Source organism: Ranitomeya imitator, chromosome 2 (genome assembly GCF_032444005.1).
Source record: "Ranitomeya imitator isolate aRanImi1 chromosome 2, aRanImi1.pri, whole genome shotgun sequence".
In the NCBI taxonomy this organism is placed as follows: Eukaryota; Metazoa; Chordata; class Amphibia; order Anura; family Dendrobatidae; genus Ranitomeya; species Ranitomeya imitator.
Genome location: NC_091283.1, coordinates 245,948,135 through 245,974,451, shown reverse-complemented (window position 1 = coordinate 245,974,451; position 26,317 = coordinate 245,948,135). Strand labels below are relative to the sequence as shown.

General features: G+C 45.0%; 1 protein-coding gene and 1 long non-coding RNA gene across 3 annotated transcripts in view; one reads left to right on the top strand and one right to left on the bottom strand.

Moving 5' to 3' along the window:
- Window positions 1-13,116, bottom strand: part of LOC138662890 (oocyte zinc finger protein XlCOF6-like) — an 87,319-nt gene extending 74,203 nt beyond the window's left edge. The window contains exon 1 of one of the 2 annotated variants that reach the window (XM_069748883.1): window positions 13,077-13,116. In XM_069748883.1, coding sequence (XP_069604984.1) covers window positions 13,077-13,103 — 27 coding nt within the window. In that variant the 5' untranslated portion in view covers window positions 13,104-13,116. The remainder of the gene's footprint in view (window positions 1-13,076) is intronic. The other variant, XM_069748882.1, reaches the window with a different exon arrangement.
- LOC138662892 (uncharacterized) overlaps window positions 1-26,317 on the top strand; it is a 71,909-nt gene that overhangs the window by 5,521 nt on the left and 40,071 nt on the right. The gene's annotated exons all lie outside the window — the stretch shown is intronic.

Here is a 26,317-nt window from a genome sequence, read left to right as displayed (position 1 = left end):
ACATGGTAGTGTGTGGCGCATTTTGTGTGTGTGTTCATATCCCCGTGTGTGGTGAGTATCCCATGTCGGGGCCCCACCTTAGCAACTGTACGGTATATACTCTTTGGCGCCATTGCTCTCATTCTTTAAGTCCCCCTTGTTCACATCTGGCAGCTGTCAATTTGCCTCCAACTCTTTTCCTTTCACTTTTTCCCCATTATGTAGATAGGGGCAAAATTGTTTGGTGAATTGGAAAGCGCGGGGTTAAAATTTCACCTCACAACATAGCCTATGACGCTCTCGGGGTCCAGACGTGTGAGTGTGCAAAATTTTGTGGCTGTAGCTGCGACGGTGCAGATGCCAATCCCGGACATACATACATACATACACACACACACACACACACACATTCAGCTTTATATATTAGATATATATATATATATACAGTGGGGCAAAAAAGTATTTAGTCAGTCAGCAATAGTGCAAGTTCCACCACTTAAAAAGATGAGAGGCGTCTGTAATTTACATCATAGGTAGACCTCAACTATGGGAGACAAACTGAGAAAAAAAAATCCAGAAAATCACATTGTGTGTTGTTTTATCATTTTTTTTTGCATATTATGGTGGAAAATAAATATTTGGTCAGAAACAAAATTTCATCTCAATACTTTGTAATATATCCTTTGTTGGCAAACGTTTTCTGTAAGTCTTCACAAGGTTGCCACACACTGTTGTTGGTATGTTGGCCCATTCCTCCATGCAGATCTCCTCTAGAGCAGTGATGTTTTTGGCTTTTCGCTTGGCAACACGGACTTTCAACTCCCTCCAAAGGTTTTCTATAGGGTTGAGATCTGGAGACTGGCTAGGCCACTCCAGGACCTTGAAATGCTTCTTACGAAGCCACTCCTTCGTTGCCCTGGCGGTGTGCTTTGGATCATTGTCATGTTGAAAGACCCAGCCACGTTTCATCTTCAATGGCCTTGCTGATAGAAGGAGGTTTGCCCTCAAAATCTCACGATACATGGCCCCATTCATTCTTTCATGTACCGGGATCAGTCGTCCTGGCCCCTTTGCAGAGAAACAGCCCCAAAGCATGATGTTTCCACCACCATGCTTTACAGTAGGTATGGTGTTTGATGGATGCAACTCAGTATTCTTTTTCCTCCAAACACGACAAGTTGTGTTTCTACCAAACAGTTCCAGTTTGGTTTCATCAGACCATAGGACATTCTCCCAAAACTCCTCTGGATCATCCAAATGCTCTCTAGAAAACTTCAGACGGGCCCGGACATGTACTGGCTTAAGCAGTGGGACACGTCTGGCACTGCAGGATCTGAGTCCATGGTGGCGTAGTGTGTTACTTATGGTAGGCCTTGTTATATTGGTCCCAGCTCTCTGCAGTTCATTCACTAGGTCCCCCCGCGTGTTTCTGGGATTTTTGCTCACCGTTCTTGTGATCATTCTGACCCCACGGGGTGGGATTTTGCATGGAGCCCCAGATCGAGGGAGATTATCAGTGGTCTTGTATGTCTTCCATTTTCTAATTATTGCTCCCACTGATGATGTCTTCACTCCAAGCTGGTTGGCTATTGCAGATTCAGTCTTCCCAGCCTGGTGCAGGGCTACAATTTTGTTTCTGGTGTCCTTTGACAGCTCTTTGGTCTTCACCATAGTGGAGTTTGGAGTCAGACTGTTTGAGGGTGTGCACAGGTGTCTTTTTATACTGATAACAAGTTTAAACAGGTGCCATTACTACAGGTAACGAGTGGAGGAAAGAGGAGACTCTTAAAGAAGAAGTTACAGGTCTGTGAGAGCCAGAGATCTTGATTGTTTGTTTCTGACCAAATACTTATTTTCCACCATAATATGCAAAAAAAATGATAAAAAAACAGACAATGTGATTTTCTGGATTTTTTTTCTCTGTTTGTCTCCCATAGTTGAGGTCTACCTATGATGTAAATTACAGACGCCTCTCATCTTTTTAAGTGGTGGAACTTGCACTATTGCTGACTGACTAAATACTTTTTTGCCCCACTGTATATACTAGATTGTGGCCCAATTCTAACGCATCGGGTATTCTAGAATATGCATGTCCCCGTAGTATATGGACAATGATGATTCCAGAATTCGCGGCACACTGCCCGTCGCTGATTGGTCGAGGCAACCTTTATGACATCATCGTCGCCATGGCAACCATTATGACATCTACGTCGATACTGTGCCCGTCGCTGAATCAGAAACGTGAGATGTCTACGTCCTTTATGACATCATCATCGCTGAGCCCGTTGCTGATTGGTCGAGGCCTGGCGGCCTCGACCAATCAGAGACGCGGGATTTCTACGTCGATGCTGTGTCGGTCTCTGATTGGTCGAGGCCTGGCGGCCTCGACCAATCAGAGAGCGGGGATTTCCAGGACAGACAGACAGACAGACAGACAGACAGACAGACGGAAAAACCCTTAGACAATTATATACATAGATATATATATATATATATATATACTGTATATATATATGTCAGTAGACACATATATGTATATATATTAATATTTCATCCAGCGCGATATAGCAAAAAGCCGGTAATTCAATTACCGGCTTTTGCTTTCTCCTTCCTAAACCCGACATGATATGAGACATGGTTACATACAGTAAACCATCTCATATCACCATTTTTTTTGCATATTCCACACTACTAATGTCAGTAGTGTGTCTATGCAAAATTTTCTGTTCTAGCTAGTAAATTAAGGGGTTAAATGGCAGAAAAAAGTGGCGTGGGCTCCCGCACAATTTTCTCCGCCAGAGTAGTAAAGCCAGTGACTGAGGGCAGATATTAATAGCCTGGAGAGGGTCCATGGTTATTGCCCCACCCCCTGGCTAAAAACACCTGCCCCCAGCCACCCCAGAAAAGGCACATCTGGAAGATGCGCCTGTTCTGGCACTTGGCCACTCTCTTCCCATTCCCGTGTAGCGGTGGGATATGGGGTAATGAAGGGTTAATGCCACCTTGCTATTGTAAGGTGACATTAAGCCAAATTAATAATGGAGAGGCGTCAATTATGACACCTATCCATTATTAATCCAATACTAGTAAAGGGTTAAAAAAATACACAAACACATTATTAAAAATTATTTTAATGAAATAAAAACAAAGGTTGTTTTAATATTTTATTGAACGCCCAATCCAATCACTGAAGACCCTCGTTCTGTAACAAAAAAAACATAATAAACAAACAATATCCTTACCTTCCGCAGATCTGTAAAGTCCAACGATGTAAATCCATCTGAAGGGGTTAAAATATTTTGCAGGCACGAGCTTTGCTAATGCAACGTTGCTCATGTCTGCAAAACCCCAGAGAATGAAGGTAAAGTAGGTCATTGACCTATATTTACATGCATTTGCGGTGAGGTGCCCTCTGCTGGCTGTTCCTAGATCGTGGGAACTTTCCTAGAAAGCTCCCTGGCTCGAGATCATAAGAGGGCGCCCTCTGCTGGTTGTCCTCGAGTTTACTGTATGTAAACCATGCCTCAAATCATGTCGGTTTTTAGAAAGAAAAAACAAAAGCCGGTAATTGAATTACCGGCTTTAAAGCTGTCTAGCGCTGGAAGAAATATTAATATATATATATATATATATATATATATATATATATATATACAGTTAGGGCCAGAAATATTTGGACAGTGACACAATTTTCGCGAATTGGGCTCTGCATGCCACCACATTGGATTTGATATGAAACCTCTACAACAGAATTCAAGTGCAGATTGTAACATTTAATTTGAAGGGTTGAACAAAAATATCTGATAGAAAATGTAGGAATTGTACACATTTCTTTACAAACACTCCACATTTTAGGAGGTCAAAAGTAATTGGACAAATAAACATAACCCAAACAAAATATTTTTATTTTCAATATTTTGTTGCAAATCCTTTGGAGGCAATCACTGCCTTAAGTCTGGAACCCATGGACATCACCAAACGCTGGGTTTCCTCCTTCTTAATGCTTTGCCAGGCCTTTACAGCCGCAGCCTTCAGGTCTTGCTTGTTTGTGGGTCTTTCCGTCTTAAGTCTGGATTTGAGCAAGTGAAATGCATGCTCAATTGGGTTTAGATCTGGAGATTGACTTGGCCATTGCAGAATGTTCCACTTTTTGGCACTCATGAACTCCTGGGTAGCTTTGGCTGTATGCTTGGGGTCATTGTCCATCTGTACTATGAAGCGCCGTCCAATCAACTTTGCAGCATTTGGCTGAATCTGGGCTGAAAGTATATCCCGGTACACTTCAGAATTCATCCGGCTACTCTTGTCTGCTCTTATGTCATCAATAAACACAAGTGACCCAGTGCCATTGAAAGCCATGCATGCCCATGCCATCACGTTGCCTCCACCATGTTTTACAGAGGATGTGGTGTGCCTTGGATCATGTGCCGTTCCCTTTCTTCTCCAAACTTTTTTCTTCCCATCATTCTGGTACAGGTTGATCTTTGTCTCATCTGTCCATAGAATACTTTTCCAGAACTGAGCTGGCTTCTTGAGGTGTTTTTCTGCAAATTTAACTCTGGCCTGTCTATTTTTGGTATTGATGAATGGTTTGCATCTAGATGTGAACCCTTTGTATTTACTGTCATGGAGTCTTCTCTTTACTGTTGACTTAGAGACAGATACACCTACTTCACTGAGAGTGTTCTGGACTTCAGGTGATGTTGTGAACGGGTTCTTCTTCACCAAATTAAGTATGCGGCGATCATCCACCACTGTTGTCATCCGTGGACGCCCAGGCCTTTTTGAGTTCCCAAGCTCACCAGTCAATTCCTTTTTTCTCAGAATGTACCCAACTGTTGATTTTGCTACTCCAAGCATGTCTGCTATCTCTCTGATGGATTTTTTCTTTTTTTTTCAGCCTCAGGATGTTCTGCTTCACCTCAATTGAGAGTTCCTTTGACCGCATGTTGTCTGCTCACAGCAACAGCTTCCAAATGCAAAACCACACACCTGGAATCCACCCCTGACCTTTTAACTACTTCATTGATTACAGGTTAACGAGGAAGACGCCTTCAGAGTTAATTGCAGCCCTTAGAGTCCATTGTCCAATTACTTTTGGTCCCTTGAAAAAGAGGACGCTATGCATTACAGAGCTATGATTCCTAAACCCTTTCTCCGATTTGGATGTGGAAACTATCATATTGCAGCTGGGAGTGTGCACTTTCAGCCCATATTATATATATAATTATATTTCTGAACATGTTTTTGTAAACAGCTAAAATAACAAAACTTGTGTCACTGTCCAAATATTTCTGGCCCTAACTGTATATGTGTCTCACTGACATATATATATATATATATATACTAGATTGTGGCCCGATTCTAACGCATCGGGTATTCTAGAATATGCATGTCCCCGTAGTATATGGACAATGATGATTCCAGAATTCGCGGCAGACTGTGCCCGTCGCTGATTGGTCAAGGCAACCTTTATGACATCATCGTCGCCATGGCAACCATTATGACATCATCGTCGCTGTGCCCGTTGCTGATTGGTCGAGGCCTGGCGGCCTCAACCAATCAGAGACGCGGGATGTCTACGTCCTTTATGACATCATCGTCGCTGTGCCCGTCGCTGATTGGTCGAGGCCTGGCGGCCACGACCAATCAGAGAGCCGGGATTTCCAGGACAGACAGACAGACAGACAGAAAGACAGACAGACAGGCAGACAGACAGACAGAAAGACAGACAGACAGACGGAAAAACCCTTAGACAATTATATATATAGATTCTATGTGTACACATTTATTCTACCTATTCTACTGGAAGCGGTCAGTGTGATTTTACTGTACAACGCAATGAATTGCCGGCTTTTCTCGCTAACACCGCTGCGTATTTCTCGCAAGTCACACTGCTGGTCCGTGTGTGATCCGTATTTTTGGGGCTTCCATAGACTTTCATTGACATTTTATTTGCGCAATACGGTGACAAATGCAGCATGCTGCGATTTTCTACGGCCATAGAAAGCCGTATAATACTGATCAGTTTAATACGACAGATAGGAGCAGGGGCATAGAGAATAATTGTGCCGTATGTTTTGCGAGTTTTACGGACGTAGTTTCTGCGCTCTTATGTCCGTAAAACTCGCAAGTGTGAAGCCGGCCTAAGGCTGCCGTCACACTAGCAGTATTCGGTCAGTATTTTACATCAGTATTTGTAGCCAAAACCAGGAGTGGGTGATAAATACAGAAGTGGTGCATATGTTTCTATTATACTTTTCCTCTAATTGTTCCACTCCTGGTTTTGGCTACAAATACTGATGTAAAATACTGACCAAATACTGCTATAGTGTGACAGCAGCCTAATAGCTAAGTGGAGTGCATTTCTTTCCTGCCGGCCATATTTCTAAAGCTGTGGGCCACTGAAGGCGGAGATTGGGATCTTGGTCCAGATGCGATCTCAGTCTGCACATGCGCCGCCTGTGGCGGCCGTCTTCCTGAATCCCTCCACAGGAAAAACAATGCACTTACGCCGTAGCCTGGAGCCCTCATTATCGTAGGAATATGTCAGGTAATAAATTGTTTTTCTAAGCTTTATAGTGTAGTTTTAGGTCAGGGAGGGATTGTTAAGGATGAGCTAGCAAGGTGCAGGGACAGGTAGTGATGGCTACTTGCGGACATGTGCAGCACTTGTGGTTTTGCACTTGTGGTGAGAAAACAAACCACTGCTAGCAACTTTTTTTTCCATTGTTGCAAGTACCGGATTTTCCGGATCGCGGCAAAACTGCAAGTGCTGCACATGTCCGCAAGTCCCATAGGGAATGAATGAGGCCGAACGCAGTGTTGCCGTAAGTGATCTGCTACGTGGCAGATGCGGAAAAACTGCCCGATCTTCCGCGAATGGCAAAAATCGCTGATGTGAAAGTAGCCTAAGTCACTGCCGACAGGGTCTGCATTAGTCATACTCACCAATGAGGGAGGCAGCACAAAAAGTGCCTAGGGCAGCAGAAACTCTAAATACGGCCCTGCGTATCCACCAGACTTCTGCACAACACGACTGATGGTCCCAACCCCATTTATAAGGCAAGAAATCCCACTTATTAAACCTGACAGGGAACACCTGTGAATTGAAAACCATTCCTGGTGACGACCTCTTGAAGCTCATCAAGAGAATGCCAAGAGTGTGCAAAGCAGTCTTCAAAGCAAAAGGCGGCTACTTTGAAGAACCTAGAATATAAGACATATTTCAGTTGTTTCACACTTTTTTGTTAAGTATATAATTCCACATGTGTTAATTCATAGTTTTGATGCCTTCAGTGTGAATGTACAATTTTCACAGTCATGAAAATACAGAAAATTCTTTAAATGAGGAGGTGTGTCCAAACTTTTGGTCTGTACTGTGTGTATATATATATATATATATATATATATATATATATATATATATATATATATATATCTAATATATAAAGCTGAATGTGTGTGTGTGTGTGTGTGTGTGTGTGTGTATGTGTGTATGTATGTATGTCCGGGATTGGCATCTGCACCGTCGCAGCTACAGCCACAAAATTTTGCACACTCACACGTCTGGACCCCGAGAGCATCATAGGCTATGTTGTGAGGCGAAATTTTAACCCCGCGCATTCCAATTCACCAAACAATTTTGCCCCTATCTACATAATGAGGAAAAAAGTGAAAGCAAAAGTGTTGGAGGCAAATTGACAGCTGCCAGATGTGAACAAGGGGGTCTTAAAGAATGAGAGTGATGGCGCCAAAGAGTATATACCGTACAGTTGCTAAGGTGGGGCCCCGACATGGGATACTCGCCACACACGGGGATATGAACACACACACAAAATGCGCCACACACTACCACGTGCTTGAACACATATACCACCCTCAGCACACATTTCACCACACATACACCAACCTCGCCACATAAAAGTCGAAACACAAAAGTCGCCGCGCAAAACTCGCCACATGCAAAAACTAGGCTCACGCAAAACTCGCCACAAGTGCAAAACTCACCTCATGGAAAACTCGCCACACGCAAAACTTGCACAAATGCAGAAAAATTGCCACATGCACAAAAGTTGCAGCACATGCAAAAGTTGCCTCACACACAACTTGCACATACTCAAAAGGCACCACACATAAAACTCGCCATGCGCAAAACTCGCCATGCGCAAAACTTGCTGCACACAACTTGCTACACTAACCTGTCACATGCAACTCGACACACAAAAAGTTGCTACACGCTTATTGCCACACAAAATTCATCTCACAAAAGTCGCTACTTGCATGTTGCCACATGCAACTCAACACATACAACTTGACAAACGAAACTCGCCCTAAAACACACACAAGTCTGGTATTATCCTTCAAAAATAAAAATCTGATTAATAAGCAGACAAACTACAAGAGCAACAAATGTTCCATATAGGAAATACGGCAGCTGTCAGTCACATGACCTGTCTATTATGTGTATGTGTGAGCTAATATATACTGCCAAGGGGAGGGCTTCCTGTTGGCTGGGGATTTATCAGGCTGCCAATTTAGCTTACAAATACTGAGGTAAAAATACTGAGCAAATAACGTGTGAACAAGGTCTAATACAGGAGGAGATGACACCCAGGTATATACTATATACAGGGGAGATGACACACATATATATACTATATACAGGAGATGACACACAGGTATATACTATATAGAGGACATGACATACAGGTACATACTATATATAGGAGGAGATGACCTACAGATATATACTATATACAGGAGGAGATGACATACAGGTATATGCTATATATAGAAGATGACATACAGGTATATACTATATACAGGAGGAGATGACACACAGATATATACTATATACAGGGGAGATGACACACAGGTATATACTATATACAGGAGGAGATTACATACAGGTATATACTATATATAGAAGGAGATGACATACAGGTATATACTATATATAAGAGGAGATGACATACAGGTATATACTATATACAGGGGAGATGACACACAGCAGGTATATTATATATACAAGGGAGATGACATACAGGTATATACTATATACAGGAGATGACATACAGGTGTATACTATATATAAGGGAGATGACAAACATGTATATACTGAGGTGAAAATGAAAAGGTGTGAGTGCAAAATGAGAGGAGTGAGGGAAAATAGTGGAGTGATTGGAAAATGACAGATGTGAGGTCGAAATGACAAGTGCTAGGGGGGAATGAGAGGAGTGAGGGAGAAAATGAGAGGTGTAAGGGAGAAAATGAGAGGTGTGAGGGAGAAAATGAGAGGTGTGAGGGAGAAAATGAGAGATGTGAGGGGGAAAATGAAAGATGTGATTGGGAAAATGAGAGGCGTGATGGGAAAATAAGACAAGTGAGGTGCTATAACTAACCACAGATATTTACTATGCCCAGGCAACGCCGGGCTCTTCAGCTAGTATATATATATATATATAGTGATGCAGCGATGTCCTTGCTGTGCAGTGAGAAGGCAGTGACCCAGATAAAAGTTCAAAATAAAGTCTTGTTTATTTTACAGCGCACTCACAATTGGAAATATAAGTAAACAAGTCCTTCGGGACGCAGCCAGGAAAAATAAAGACAGACCACAATCAGTTGCCGTGAATGTATTACACCATGGTGTACGCTGGGGTGTCAGGCTTTTAGACTCTGCCTGGCCCTTGTTACTCCACACGGAAAGAGCTCTGCAAAGCCTCCTGCTAGGTCTGATTCCCAGACCAACACTGACACTCCAAAACTCTCTTGCAGGGTTATTTTCTTTCCTCCAGAGTCTGTGGCCATGGGCTACTTATAAGATCTGGGCTGGAGGAAACGGACCAGACCCACTACCTTCCTGCACTCCGTTTCAAAATAAAAGCCCATACCTAGTTTTCCTGAATAATTTCTGGATCAAATAACTTGACCAAGTTCCCACTTACTTTTATTCTGCCTTATGGGTCACAGGCAAACTGCTGTAAGCACAGGGCACTCCAGCGGATCTAATAAGCCTCTGAGCACATCCTGGGGGACACATAGCGACCCTCACATATGACACCGGTCACTGCCTCACAATAAATATATATATATATATATATTATATATATATATATATATAGTGTATGTATTATATATATATATATATATATATATATATATATATACACACACACTGTGTCACTGACATCTAGAAAAAAAAAACCTTCCTTCACCCCACCAATGGAGGTGGTCTTTGTTGTCCTTTCTCATTCTCAGGTCCTCTACCAGAGGCCTGGGAGTTTGAGGGTTCTTGCGGAAGATCGAAGTTGTTCCCAGCATTACGCTTTTCTGGACAGAGAGCTCAGATGTTGCTCCTGGGATCTGTTGTAGCCATTCTTCCAACTTAGGGGTCACTGCTCCAAGTGCTCCTATCACCACTGGAATCACTGTTGCCTTCACCTTCCACATCTTCTCCAGTTCTCCTTTGAGGCCCTGGTATTTCTCCAGCTTCTCATATTCCTTCTCTCTGATGTTGCTGTCACTTGGCACTGCCACATCTCTTATCATTGCTGTCTTCTGATCCTTGTCTACCATCACAATGTCTGGTTGGTTAGCCAACACCTGCTTATCTGTCTGGATCTTGAAGTCCCACAGGATTTTAGCCCTTTCATTCTCCACCACTTTTTCTGGGGTCTCCCATCTGGACTCTGGGGGAATTAGCCCATATGCTGTGCAGATGTTCCTGTATGCAATTCCCGCTACTTGGTTGTGGCGTTCTGTATACGCTGTTCCTTCTTGCATTTTGCATCCTGCCACTATGTGTTGGATGGTTTCTGAGGTTTCTTTGCATAGTCTGCACCTTGGGTCTTGTCTTGTGTGGTAGATTCCTGCTTCTATGGATCTGGTACTTAGTGCTTGCTCTTGAGCCGCTATGATTAGTGCCTCTGTGCTGTCTGATAACTGGCAGGGCATAAGTATTGATGGCGTGGATTTTATTTTTCCCAATGAGCTGGCTCTTCAGGACCAGTCTTACCCCTTGAAGGTATTTGGATGTTGCTTTCCTTGCCTCCTCATCACGGTTACCGTATGCCCGTGGGATGCCGAGGTACTTGTAGCATGTCTGTACATCTGCTATGTACAATCTTTGCCATTCGTTCATGTACCGCTGTGAATTTCTTTAGCCAGTAGGTGAGGATCATGTCTGGGCCAGGTGCTGTCCAGCTCTTTATGTTCTTGACCTGCTGTTGGATGTCTGCTTCTGTAATGATGGCTGGTTCTTGCTCTAGGTGGTTTCTATGTTTCATTCTCAAATATTGCAGCCACATTGCACTGGTGTTGTGTTTTTTCCTTCTCCCATATGTTCCTCCAGTATTGATCAGTCTCTGCTATTGGTGGAGTTGCTGCCTTTGTGCTGTTCCTCTGTAGTTGGGAGTGCACTTTGGATGGCTCTTTGGAGAACAGGGCATTTATCTTCTTGGCCTCAGCTTCTCTAATGTATCTCCCTTGTTTTGTAGCGAGTGCTGTGAGCCTTTGTTTAGCAGTCTCTTCAGTTGGGGTCAGGCCTTTGTACTTGTCCAGCTTGGTCTTATTCTTGGTCTTTACACACTTCTGTATTTCTGATAGTTGGCTGATTTCCCTTTGTGGCACCTTGATCTTTGTCTACAGTCTTCTTCTCCAAGAGGAGCATGTACTTTTGTTGTTCTTGCTGGTTGTGTAGCCAATAATTTCCATGATTGCTGAGGCAGTAGCCTAGATCAGGTTCTTAGTTTGAGTTAAGGTGGTGGTAGGTATTGATGCAAGTGCTGCTCTATTGGCATCCTCTAGCATACTGTCTGGTGGTGTTTCCTTGCTGAGCCTTGGCCGCCGATCTCTGGTATTGATGGTATTTAGTTTATCTAAGATCTTCTGTTTCAGACGAGCTGCAGTGCTCTCTAGTTGCAGGGTTGGATCAGGATCTTCAGGGGGTTGCACATGTTGTTCTTCCAGGTCTTTACGTGGTGTGGATCTGCAGTGCCGTTGATCCATTGTCAAGTTGTGACAATAGCTTTCTCTAATGAAATGTTGGGTGAATAGTTGTTTCTCAGTTAGTGGACATGCAGGTCTTGTATCCATCCAGAGTTTCCTCATACTCTTCATATATCCTCTCCCATTTGGTCTGCTGTTATAGTAGCATTTCATCAGGTCCAGGTTCTCTTGCCTTGTCTATTTATGGTTTGGTCCAGTAGCCCATTTATCATCATATTGTCCTGGTTACTCGACATCTGACGCGTAGCACATGTATTGCCGGCTTCTATTATGTCTTTTACTGAATGTTACCGACTTTTTCCGATCTTAAGTGGGAACAAAATACAAAATACTGTGTGGGTGTATGTCGGTTCTAAGAGAAGATTATACTGTGTGTGGGGGTATGGCGGTACTGTAGGAACATTATATTGTGTGTGGGGGTATGGCGGTACTGTAGGAACATTATACTGTGTGTGGGGGGGGGGGTGGTATGGCGGTAGTGTGAAAATACCTTTTTTACGAGAGATGATGCCAGTACTGTGGAAACATTATACTGTGTGAGCGCTACCATATATATTACATAAGGGGTGTAAAAAGGAGTCATAAAAAAGACTCCTCAGGGCTGTGCTGCATTTGTACAAAAAGACTGCTATCTGCCGTCCAGACGGGACCATGTGACATCAATGGGAAGAGGGAGGGTTTCTGGAGGGAAGAGTCTAGAGGGTGCACCTGGTCAGGAGACCTTGATGACGCAGTTACTGATATTATAAAGGCTGGAGCCCCAAAGGCAGAACAGATTTGGCGCCAACAAAGGAAAGGGGTGCGGGGAAGAATCTGAGGTACCAGCTGATGGTAAAGTGCCCGAGGCAGCTGGGTGTGGGGCAGAACCCTGCTTACAGGGCATAATGGGGGCATTACACTGTGTGGGGCCAAGAAAGGGGCCCTGTACTAGGAGAACAATCCGCTCCCTCACTTCCTGTCCTCCATAGTTGGCTCATATGTATCTATTACAGGAAACAGAACAACAACGTTATGATTCTTATAAAGAGTCTCAGTGCAGAAGGGGTTAATGTCCCCGCGCTCAGTAATGGGGAATCTCCACATACCTCCACCTGCAGAGCCGCACTCCACATATATGGCTGCTCTGTGCGCACAGGACCTGTGATGAGGTCACAGGGGGAGGAGTCAGGGGTCACGTGATCCGCAGTGAAGACTCTACATGGAGACTTCTCCTCAGTCAGTGACATTTCCGCCATTATTCGCCCTCACTACTGGCACAATTACCTCACGCCGCCTTTTCTACACAATGTTCTGTGTGGAATGTAACGTGTGATTTCTCTGGAGACAAATAGACCCCACACATGAGGGAATTATTACCGGTTACCGGACGTCTAGTATATGGCGGCATATGATTGTGCTATCGCCTCCACACCAGGAGCTAAAATGCCGAACTCTCGCTTATTTACCCCCTTCCAGTATCCAGCTAAGGGTCATATACGGCCATGCACCTCTCCAGTCGCTGTGGGGGTTTTGGTAATAGGATGGAGGGCGGCGTCCATGCTTGGACTTCAGAGAGAGTAATAAAATCACAGCTCACCTTCCCCATCCTTTACCCCTTACCCCTGACCTGTTTAGCCAATTACCTGGAGATAAATGGTTTTACAGACTTAACGTGAGAGGGGCATATAACCTTATACGTATCGCCATGGTGACGGATGGAAGACCGCACACAATACACCTGAGGGGCAGATGGAACATTTGATGCTGCCATTCGGGGTAACCAATGCTCCGGCAGTCTTTGAAAATGTCATTAATTATATTTTTCTCCCTGATTGGTAGATTTGTGGTAATTTTCCTGGGTGATATATTGAGTTCCTCATGTACTCTGGAGGACCATGGTGAGCATGTCAGCCAGGTTCTCCAGGTTCTACGTGACAACTATTTATTTGATAACCTGGAGAAATGGCAATTTGTGGTACAGCAGGTCCAGTTCTCAGGACATTTGGCTTCTGCATTGGGGTTTCAGATGGACCCCGTTAAGGTCCAAGCAGTCCTTGATTGCTTCTAACCAAGGAACCTGAAAGCGTTACAGAGATTTCTTGTAGTCGAGATACTGAGGAACAAACAAGCGAAAAATAGGGTCTTATCTGATAACAAGATATAATGAGAATAGAGGAGAATTACACTCACCTGATAGAGCGGCACCTCAGCAACATGTTCAACGCATAAATCAGCTGCTGCAGGACACGGGGCCAAAGACCGAGCAGAATAGATGATCCGGGTATAATGTGTCTGTACCTGCACTGCTGATGAAGACTATCAGATATGGAGATTTCCTTAAAAACGTTTATTCAAATAGGTTTTCAAAGTCACACAGGACCTCTTCCTCAGAACAAACCTGACAGCGGATGAACATGTCAAGCTTGGAGCGTTTTACATGGAGTCTTTTTGAAAAAAAAAAGCCAAACAAAGCACAATATGTCAAAGTTCTTGAGAAAGTCCGTCAAATAAAAATAATTAAGATTCATGAAAAAAACAAAAAACATTTACGTACATTAATTATATTAAAAAGTGCTTATGAATGAAGTGAGGTCACCTAAAAGAATGAATAAACATGTATGTGATGTGAATGAGAAAGTTCTTGCCAGTAAATAAATCATTTATAAATGGTGTTATTGAGTTGTGTCAGTAGTTTCCTATATGAGATGTGACCTGGTGTTCTGGAAGGTTCTGAAGTCACAGGTATAGTGGTGTGAAGCTGTGCACCACTAGTGAACTGGATGGATCAGAAAAAATAGGATTATTGGGAAAGTATCCACTGAACCAGAAGACAAATCCGTCACCCAAGGGTTAATAAGTAATAAGAATGAATGTCAGCCTGGGGTGTTACATAGTGAGAAATGGAAGTGCTGACAACACAAGAATGTGATTGGATCTTGTATGTGACGGCTGTCTATTCGAAGAGCGCGTGTTGGTTCCTGATCGCGGCTGTTCTGGTAACAGGAGACATAAACCTCGTGAGCATGTATCGGGGCCAAGCTACTATGGTGGAAGCGGATAGAATGTGTAGTGAATGGGAGTAAGGGAAAATGAGGGAGGTGTTGATGAGGTGAATAATGCGATACAAAGAGCGTCGGCTGATCACTCAGGCTCAGGGGCGGATTATAATAGGGTCAATCTGGGCGGTAGCCCAGGGCCCAGTGGTTTGGGGGGGCCCTGGGCTACCGCTCAGATTGCCCGCTGCCATCAGGGCATTACTGCCCTGACTGGCGTATGGGCCCGGTGGGCAGAGGGGAACACATCGTGCCCCTACCGGCGCTGCGGCAGTTTCACCTATTGACGTGCGGGCGCACCCGCACGTCAATAGTTAACAGCCGCCAGCCAATTGGAGGTTGGCAGCTGAAGTCGGCCGCAGGTGCAGCGCACACATCGCTGGCGTCTGATGTCATTGTCAGTCGCTGGTGAGTGCGCGCTGCTGGAGGGAGCTCGCCGCTGGAGCGCAGGTCTGTGGGCAATATGCTGGACACACTGGGGCAGATTGCTGGACACACTAGGGGCAATATGCTGGAGTCAGACACCGGGGCAGATTGCTGGACACACTGGGGCAATATGCTGGACATACTGGGGCAGATTGCTGGAGTCGGACACACTGGGGGGCAATGCTGGAGACACTGGGACAGATTGCTGGACACACTGTCTGGGGGCAATGCTGGACACACTGGGGCAGATTGCAGGACACACTGTCTGGGGGCAATGCTGGACACACTAGGGCAGATTGCTGGACACACTGGGGGCAATATGCTGGAGTCAGACACTGGGGGCAATATGCTGGAGTCAGACACTGGGGCAGATTGCTGGACACACTGGGGCAATATGCTGGACATACTGGGGCAGAATGCTGGACACACTGGGGGCAGAATGCTGGACACACTGGGGGCAACATGCTGGACACACTGGGGGCAACATGCTGGACACACTGGGGGCAACATGCTGGACACACTGGGGCAGATTGCTGGACACACTGGGGCCAATATGCTGGACACACTGGAGGCAATAAGCTGGACACACTGAGGCAGAATTCTGGACACACTGGGGGCAACATGCTGGACACACTGGGGCAGAGATGCTGGACACATTGTCTGGGGGCAATGCTGGACACACTAGGGCAGTTTGCTGGACACACTGGGGGCAATATGCTGGAGTTAGACACTGGGGGCAATATGCTGGAGTCAGACACTGGGGCAGATTGCTGGACACACTGGGGCAATATGCTGGACATCACAAAAAGATAGAAACACACCGGTGCTCCCAGGGGGGGGGGGGGCAGGGTATACTAGAAAGCTGCAGGTGCCTAGACAGCTACTGTGCTAAGACTGTCAAGTGGTAGCAGGGTAAATGAAAAAACGAAAAGGACACCACGCTAGCTAGATATCGTAGCAATCAATGGGGACATATAGTCAGAGGAGTGTCCAACGTAAAGAATGGCCGCAACCATCAGCAGTAATAACAAATAGCACAATAAAGATATGTCAATGGACAAAAAGGTAAATGCTCATAGAGCCAGCAAAGAGTACCTCCTGTAGCCGCAATGAGAGATATCTGACAAGGGAGATATAAGTGTGTGGCAGAAAAATAATAAAATGAAATGACCGCACACTTACTAATATGAATGTAACTTCGGCGGAGGTGCTGGCGCTGTCCTGTGGTGAGTAGGAGCGGGATTACCAGTAGCGCGGGGATCCGGAAGTGTGGAGTCCAGAAACCAAGACAGCGCGGGGTGGCAGAGACACCAGATGGTATAGGGAGCGTCCTCCCTAGTGGGTGCTCAGCCGCCGCGCGCCAGGAGCGCTGGTGACCGGCACACGTGGGCCGGAAGGAAGCCGCTGGAGAGAGCGGTGAAAAAAGGGGGCGTGGTCTGGGTGACATCACCTAGAAGAGAGGGTAAGGAGAAAAGGACGGGTGCCGCACAGGACCAAATTGCCTACGCGTTTTGAAGGTCTCCGGACCTTCTTCGTCAGGGATAGAGGTCCCGGCAGTCTCATGCTCCTTATGTAGCTCCTGATGCCCCAAAAACCACACACAGGGACCGCGCCTCCATTTTGAGAACTGCGATATTAATGAGAGATGCATAAAGAAAGTGCTTGGGCATATAAAGTAAAGTGAAACGTGCGGAATATGAGCAAAAAATGTGTAAAGGATGTGCCCCTGATTAAAAAACTTTATTGAATTATATTAAAATTATATATAAAAACACATAAAAAACATGTAAGAACCGCCGTACATGTTGGGGAATAAAAGAAGGGGAGTGTAAACAAACAGTATAAAATATACAATAATATACACTAATATATAAAGAATCATACGGACATAAAAGGGGCTAACTAAACAAGGGGTAGGGGCGGGGAAGAAAAAAAGGGGGGGAGAGGGGGGGAAGAGGGAGAGGAGAGGGGGGGAGAAAAGGAGGGAAGAGAAGACAAAAGAGGAAAAAAGGAAAAAAGGGGGGGTGTAAAAATACTAAAATAAAGAGGGAGCTGTTAAAGGGCATAATCAGAAATTATAAGTCAAAATTTAACTAAAGGCATATAGCTCAACCTCGTGATTCAAGCCTCTAGGGGCTAAACTAACATAAAAATCCACTTGGATTCAGTGTGTGACATTAGTTTGATATAATCGCCTCCCCTCCAGTTCCTCTGCACCCCCTGAATACCACAAAAGGTGAATCCTCTCGTTGACCTCCCATGGTGTTCTTTAAAATGTCTTGACAGAGGATGGCCTACGAAGCCTTTTTCTATGTTGTTAAAATGTTCCTTAAGTCAGTCCATGAGTCTACGTTTAGTCCGGCCTACGTAGATTTTATCACAGGGATATTTAATTAAGTAGATAACTCCCGATGACCAGCATGATATGTTGTCCTTAATTAAAAATTCCCGAGTGCCATCTGAGTTATAGAATTTAAGTTGTTTAATTTTCCTAAAATTGGTACGCACGCAACAAGAGCAGGTACCACAGGGTGTGAAACCCGGATTTTTGGGGAGTGTTTTATTAGTGGGGCCCTTTTTAGTTGTTGGAGCTATAATATTCCCAATTGTTTGTGATTTCCTGAAAATGAACCTAGGGTGTTGGGGTAGTAGTTCAGCTATCACTTTATCTAATTGGAGAGTTGACCAATGTTTGCGTATAATTTTAGTAAATTGTTTATGCCCATGGTGATACTGCGTGATAATGGGTAGTTGGTGGATTTGTTCTGTAATGCCCCTTAGAGTGGGTGTATTTCTGGTTGTTTTATGTACAAGGTGTTGTGAATTCTGTTTTCGGGCTCCCTCCTCTGGTCATGAATGGTACTTTATCTGGTGCATGTGGGTGTTTCTGAGTTTCCTTCCACAGGTGGCGAGGCTAATTCGTTAGTGGGCTGCTCTATTTAACTCCGCTTGGATCTTTGCCCCATGCCAGCTGTCAATGTTGTAGCATTGGTCTAGTTCGCTCCTGAATCTTCCTGGTTACCTGTTTCCTCTAGCAGAAGCTAAGTTTCGCTTTGCTTTTTTCTTGTTTGCTATTTTTTCTGTCCAGCATGCTTATGTGAATTTTGCCTTGCTTGCTGGAAGCTCTGGGACGCAGAGGGGCGCCTCCGCTCCGTTAGTCGGTGCGGAAGGTATTTTTCCCTGCACTCTCTGTGTGGCTTTTGTAGGGTTTTGTGCTGACTGCAAAGTGACCTTTCCTATCTTCTGTCTGTTTAGTAAGTCGGGCCTCTCTTTGCTAAATCTTTTTCATCTCTGTGTTTGTGATTTCATCTTACTCACAGTCAATATATGTGGGGGGCTGCCTTTTCCTTTGGGGAATTTTCTCTGAGGCAAGATAGACTTATTTTTCCTATCTCTAGGGCTAGCTAGTTCTGAGGCTGTGACGAGGCGCCTAGGTCATGATAGGAGCGCTCCACGGCTATTTCTAGTGTGCGTTATAGGATTAGGGATTGCGGTCAGCAGAGGTTCCACTTCCCAGAGCTTGTCCTGTGTTAATGTACTATCAGGTCTTTCCTGGTGCTCTAACTACCAGGTCCACTATTTGTCCTAACCACCAGATCATAACAACAAGGATGTCTCTAGGTGTTTCATGTACCTCTTCGTTGGCTGCCTCAATTAGGTCTTTAGGGTAACCTTTTTCCAGAAATTTTCCCGCCAGATACTCAGCTTCAGTTTCATAGTCCTGTATTTTAGTGCAATTACGTCTTAGTCGGGTGAATTGGCTTTTAGGAATATTGGTCAACCAGACTGGAAGGTGGCAGCTACTTATATCAATGAAGCCATTAGAGTCCACCGCCTTACGATGGCATTTGGTTAGCACCTGGTTCTCTTCAATAAAAATGCTCAGGTCTAAAAAGTTGATTGCCGTTTTACTGGTAGTAGCCGTAAATTCCAACCCGAATTCATTAAGGTTGAGGGTGGCAATAAATGCATCTAGTTTATATTGGGGGCCATTCCAAATGAACAAAACGTCATCTATAAACCGTTTCCACATGACCAACCCAATATTAGGGCTGCTGGTGAGTTTTATGTGTAGCTCCTCCCATTTGACTACGTATAGGTTCGCATAACTAGGAGCGAAGCGGGTACCCATGGCCGTTCCCCATGTTTGAAGGTAGAACTGGCCATCATAAACAAAAGTTATGTTCCAAAATAAATAGAATACTCTCAATAATAAATCTGATCTGTATATCCTTATAAGTATCCAGCTTATTCAGGTAGTATTCTGCCACTTCGCATCCTTTTGAATGGCTTATCACTGTATAAAGTGACTTGATGTCGAGTGTTCCTAAAATGAAACCGCTCTCCCAGCGTATCTCTTCCAATAATTGGAGCACATGACTAGTGTCTTTAAGGTAGGCCGGGATAATAGACATGCACTTCTGAAGATGTGTGTCAACATAACGTGATAAATTAGATGTCAAACAGTTGATGCCCGAAATAATAGGTCTACCTGGTGGGTGCATTACATCTTTATGCACTTTAGGGAGATAATAGAATACTGCAGTACTAGGATTTTTATTAAGGATGAATAGAAATTCTTTTTTGTTTAGGATCCCTAGAGACTTGCCCCTTGTTGCAAGAACGCTGAGATTCTTAACATAACGTTCAGTAGGATCACTATTAAGTTTCTTATAGGTGATATCATCAGTCAAGAGTCTAACAGACTCTTCCTGATAAGCAGTCTGATTTAATACCACAATACCACCCCCTTTATCCGCAGGGCGTATGACGATCCCATTGTTTTCTTGGAGGTCAAGTAGTGCTTTTCTCTCAAGATGGTTTAGATTTTGGGAGATATATTTAGTATTTTTGATTTTTATTTTTCTAATATCCTGTGTTACTTCTGATTCAAATGCACGAAAAGCATTAGAGTATTCATGTATAGGGTGAAAGGTAGAAGGGTTGGATAACGACGTCTGTATATACTCCTGAGTATTGGTGGTGGTGGGCTGCGGGCCCTTTTTGAAAAAATATTTTTTAATAGCCAGGTTTCGTAAGAATTGTTTCAGGCTGATATATAAATTAAAGGGCTTCACCGTTGCAGTTGGTGCAAACTTTAATCCCTTCTGAAGGAGGGATGTTTCGCTTTCCGATAGTACATGGGAGCTCAGGTTAAATATTTTTTGGGTAGAGGGGAGTTTTGTTACTTTCTTTTTGGAGAGTTTCCCCCCCCCCCCCTCTTACCTCTTTTGGTTTTGGAATGTTTACCCGAAAAAAAAATCCCGATTGATTGTTTGTGATTTAGATCCTCTCACTCTATTGGATACGAGAATGAGGATTCTTTTGGGGTTATTGTTGTTGGTATTACTAGTGTTGCTAGTGACTAAGCCTGTCCTTTTGACGGGTTTATATAATTTCTGAGAGATGGAAGTTCTCATTGGTTTCCCATTTCTATTAAGTTGTTTATTGGTGATGATATTAGTTTGACTTGATCCAGGTACTTCATCCCTTCCAGAAGTATCAATGCTATCCTCAACTAGGGTTGGTTGCACATATCTATTAGTGGTAGAGATGGGAGACTCACGTACATCCGATACTTGTCCTGACTGTTCATGGATACTAAAGTTGAATGACAGGTTGGCTACTTCCATATTGGTACTACCCGTAATACCTGATGACCTATTAAGTTGTTGATTCCTGTTGGCAATAGAGACCAGTGTATATTGGGTAGAGTTGGTAATAATGTATGTTGAAAAGATTGACGATAGATCTGGTGTATTTTGTGCTGGGGTTCCGCTATACTCATCTAGGACTACAAGGTCCATCGATGTTAAATGTGAGTTTTCAGAAGGTGAATGGGTCTCACTCCAAGAGGTAATGTGGCCTAGATGTATGTTAGGTACCTTGTCCCTATGAAATTTCTTCATTTTTTTAGCTATAATTTATTTTTCTTTCTCTTTAAGTCTAATAGATATACTATCAGTGAGCGTTTGAAAATCTGCCGTATTTTCATAGTCACTGAGTTGTTCAAAGAGCATATTGATTTGGTGGTTGGTATACTCGAGTTTGGCCCTACGTTTATCTATGATGAATTGAAGGGTTTTCTTAGAAAAACTGTTGAACATATCATCCCATTCTTGTTGGACCTGGGGGTCCCCAAAGTCACCAGCAAGGGTTTTATAGATAACTAGCCCTTTTGGTATGATGTTAGCCTGTACATATTTCTCCAGTGAGGCCACCTCCCGCACATCTCTAATCTCTGTGATTAGAAATTTCTCTAGTGTTCTTAGTAAGTGTCTAACCTGTTCATCCACAGGGGGAGAAGGGATGTTAAAGGTCAGCTGCTCAGTGATCAAGGTCAAACGATGGTCCCTATCGTGTCTAAGTGCCCTAATGGCCATCGGGGCTGCCCAGGTGTATATGCACAGAAAAAACAGGAAAGCACAAAAAGATAGAAACACACCGGCGCTCCCGGGGGGGTGGGGGGGGAGGGTATACTAGAAAGCTGCAGGTGCCTAGACAGCTACTGTGCTAAGACTGTCAAGTGGTAGCAGGAAAAATGAAAAAACGAAAAGGACACCACGCTAGCTAGATATGGTAGCAATCAATGGGGACATATAGTCAGAGGAGTGTCCAACGTAAAGAATGGCCGCAACCATCAGCAGTAATAACAAATAGCACAATAAAGATATGTCAATGGACAAAAAGGTAAATGCTCATAGAGCCAGCAAAGAGTACCTCCTGTAGCCGCAATGAGAGATATCTGACAAGGGAGATATAAGTGTGTGGCAGAAATATAATAAAATGAAATGACCGCACACTTACTAATATGAATGTAACTTCGGCGGAGGTGCTGGCGCTGTCCTGTGGTGAGTAGGAGCGGGATCACCAGTAGCCCGGGGATCCGGAAGTGTGGAGTCCAGAAACCAAGACAGCGCGGGGCGGCAGAGCAGTGGCGTATCTAGGGGGGGGCAGCCGGGGCATTTGCCCCGGGCGCAGCTGGCAAGGGGGCGCAGTCGGGCCACCTAACGTGGCGGTCCGTAGTGTCTCCCCCAGCAGCTGCATTCTGCCACCCCCCGGACTGGGAGTCAGCTGTTCTCTGTGCCGACTGTCAAGCTGACAGCCGGCACAGAGAAGCTGCAGCGTGCCAGCTCCCAGTATTCAGTTGTACTCGTATCTTAGACATGAGTACAATTGAAGATCTGACTGCAGGGCAGCGTCTAAACTGGAGTTGATTTCTTGAGGGGGAGGAGTCGATTGCAGGAAGCTGCTGGTGGAGAAGAGAAGCCGGAAATGAGGAGCTGCAGCATGGAGCCGTGCGAAGAGAGGACCAAGGGGCTGCAGCATGGAGCCATGTGAGGAGAGGAGCTGCACCATGGTGGACCCAGGGTACAAGGGAATGAGGACGCATTTGGAATAGGGGCTGATGAGACGCTGTGTGGGGAGATGATGAGATGCTGTGTGGGGAATAGGGGGATGATGAGGAGCTGTCTGGGGAATAGGGGCTGATGAGACGCTGTGTGGGGAATGGGGGCTGATGAGACACTGTGTGGGGAATGGGGAGATGATGAGATGCTGTGTGGGGAATGGGGAGATGATGAGATGCTGTGTGGGGAATGGGGAGATGATGAGACCCTGTGTGGGGAATAGGGGGATGATGAGGAGCTGTGTGGGGAATGGGGGGAATGATGAGGAGTTGTGTGGGGAATGGGGGATTTATTGTGTGGGGGAGATTTGGAGAGGAGATGGGGGGATTTAAGGACACAAAATGAAGAGCAAAGGGGGAGATGGGGGGCATATATGAGGAAACAGTACAGGGGAATGGGTTGGCATGTATGAGGAAACAGTATTGGGGAACGAGGGCAGACTTCTGAGTTCTCACAGTGAGCACTGCACACTGTCAGAATTCTCTCATGCTGGCGATTTACATACATGCGGTCACATGCTGACTAGACATGTGTGGCCTCACTCAATGAAAATTAACTGAGCGAGGTCAGACACGTCTAGTCGGAATGTGGCCAGAAGTATACAAATCACATACTTGTGCTGACATGACTGTCCACAGGCAAGGGAGAATCCTAAAAATGTGCAGCACATTAGTTGTGAGAATTCAGAAGCCTGCGATGTCAGGATTCAGCTCTGCAGGTTCCAGTAGTCATCACATGGACACTTCTCTCATATGCGACTTTCATACTTACGGTCCTGTGACAACGAGCTTCTCTTCTGCTTCTCCGTTTTTCACTGAATATTGAGAGCATTAGGGAGAGGAGCTTGAAGGTACATGACTAAGTGTGAAAATCGCATATGTCCTGGGGGGGGGGGGGGGCGCCAAAATGAATTCTTGCCCCGGGTGCCAGAAGCCCTAGATACGCCTCTGCGGCAGAGACACCAGATGGTATAGGGAGCGTCCTCCCTAGTGGGTGCTCAGCCGCCGCGCGCCAGGAGCGCTGGTGACCGGCACACGTGGGCCGGAAGGAAGCCGCTGCAGAGAGCGGTGAAAAAAGGGGGCGTGGTCTGGGTGACATCACCTAGAAGAGAGGGTAAGGAGCAAAGGACGGGTGCCGCACAGGACCAAATTGCCTACGCGTTTCGAAGGTCTCCGGACCTTCTTCATCAGGGCTAGAGGTCCCGGCAGTCTCATGCTCCTTATATAGCTCCTGATGCCTCAAAAACCACACACAGGGACCGCGCCTCCATTTTGAGCACTGCGATACTAATGAGAGATGCATAAAGAAAGTGCTTGGGCATATAAAGTAAAGTGAAACGTGCAGAATATGAGCAAAAAATGTGTAAAGGATGTGCCCCTGATTAAAAAACTTTATTGAATTATATTAAAATTATATATAAAAACACATAAAAAACATGTAAGAACCACCGTACATGTTGGGGAATAAAAGAAGGGGAGTGTAAACAAACAGTATAAAATATACAATAATATACACTAATATATAAAGAATCCGCCCCATACGGACCTAAAAGGGACTAACTAAACAAGGGGTAGGGGCGGGGGAAGAAAAAAGGGGGGGAGAGAGGGGGTGGGGAAGAGGGAGAGGAGAGGGGGGGGGAGAAAAGGAGGGAAGAGAAGACAAAAGAGGAAAAAAGAGGAAAAAAGGAAAAAAAAGAAAAAAGGGGGGGGTGTAAAAATACTAAAATAAAGAGGGAGCTGTTAAAGGGCATAATCAGAAATTATAAGTCAAAATTTAACTAAAGGCATATAGCTCAACCTCGTGATTCAAGCCTCTAGGGGCTAAACTATCTAACATAAAAATCCACTTGGATTCAGTGCGTGACATTAGTTTGATATAATCGCCTCCCCTCCAGTTCCTCTGCACCCACTGAATACCACAAAAGGTCAATCCTCTCGTTGACCTCCCATGGTGTTCTTTAAAATGTCTTGACAGAGGATGGCCTACGAAGCCTTTTTCTATGTTGTTAAAATGTTCCTGCGGCTACAGGAGGTACTCTTTGCTGGCTCTTTGAGCATTTACCTTTTTGTCCATTGACATATCTTTATTGTGCTATTTGTTATTACTGCTGATGGTTGCGGCCATTCTTTACGTTGGACACTCCTCTGACTATATGTCCCCATTGATTGCTACCATATCTAGCTAGCGCAGTGTCCTTTTCGTTTTTTCGTTTTTTCAATATGCTGGACATACTGGGGCAGAATGCTGGACAAACTGGGGGCAGCATGCTGGACACACTGGGGGCAACATGCTGGACAGACTGGGGGCAACATGCTGGACACACTGGGGGCAACATGCTGGGCACACTGGGTTCAACATGCTGGACACACAACGGGGGCAACATGCTGGACACACTGGGGCAGATTGCTGGACACACTGGGGGCAACATGCTGGACACACTGGGGCAGAGATGCTGGACACACTGGGTCAGGATGCTGGACACACTGGGGGCAGGATGCTGGACACATTGGGGGCAGGGTGCTGGACACATTGGGGGCAGGATGCTGGACACATTGGGGGCAGGATGCTGGACACATTGGGGGCAGAGATGCTGGAAACATTGGGGGCAGAGATGCTGGACACTGGGGCAGAGATACTGGACACTGGGGGCAGAGATGCTGGACACTGGGGGCAGAGATGCTGGACACTGGGGGCAGAGATGCTGTACACTGGGGGCAGAGATGCTGGACACTGGGGGAAGAGATGCTGGACACACTGAGGGCAGGACTGGAGACATGGGCAGAATGTAGATAATGGGCATGATTGGAGACATGGGGCAGAATGAAAGACATGGGACAGAATTGGAGACAGATCGTGCAGGATCATGGGGCAGGATGGATACGATGGAGACTGATGGGGCAGGATGGGGAGATCATATGGTGCAGGATGGATACTCATGAGGGCAGGATGGGAGAACATATGGCTGAAGCCAGGAATGAGATACACGGGTCAGGATGGGGGATATTATTATTACCATAGGGGCTATAATAATAATAAGTGATGTATATATTTTATTTTTTGAATATACTGTTTTAAATGGGGGGTGGTCCTGTTACTGTGTAGAGTGACACTATGTCGCCTCTTTTTCTTCATGTGGTGTAATGTAGAAGGTGGGAAAAATTAAGTAATGTGTTCTGCAAGCAAAGCTGGAGATAACTGTGTTATTTCCTGCAGAGACAAGTCCTGGCTGGATGAAGTGATGGTGGTCTGTGTTGGATGAAAGATGAAGGACTTCACCTAGAGACATCACTGTATACACTGACACTATACACTGTATACTATATACTGAACTGAAGGGTAAATTGACTAGATCAATGGATATTTGACAGGTTATAGTTTCACACAGAAACTATTTTTCTGGAATAATCTGGTTCAGGTATATGATGACCCCATCGCATGACCCCGTCACATGACCCCGTC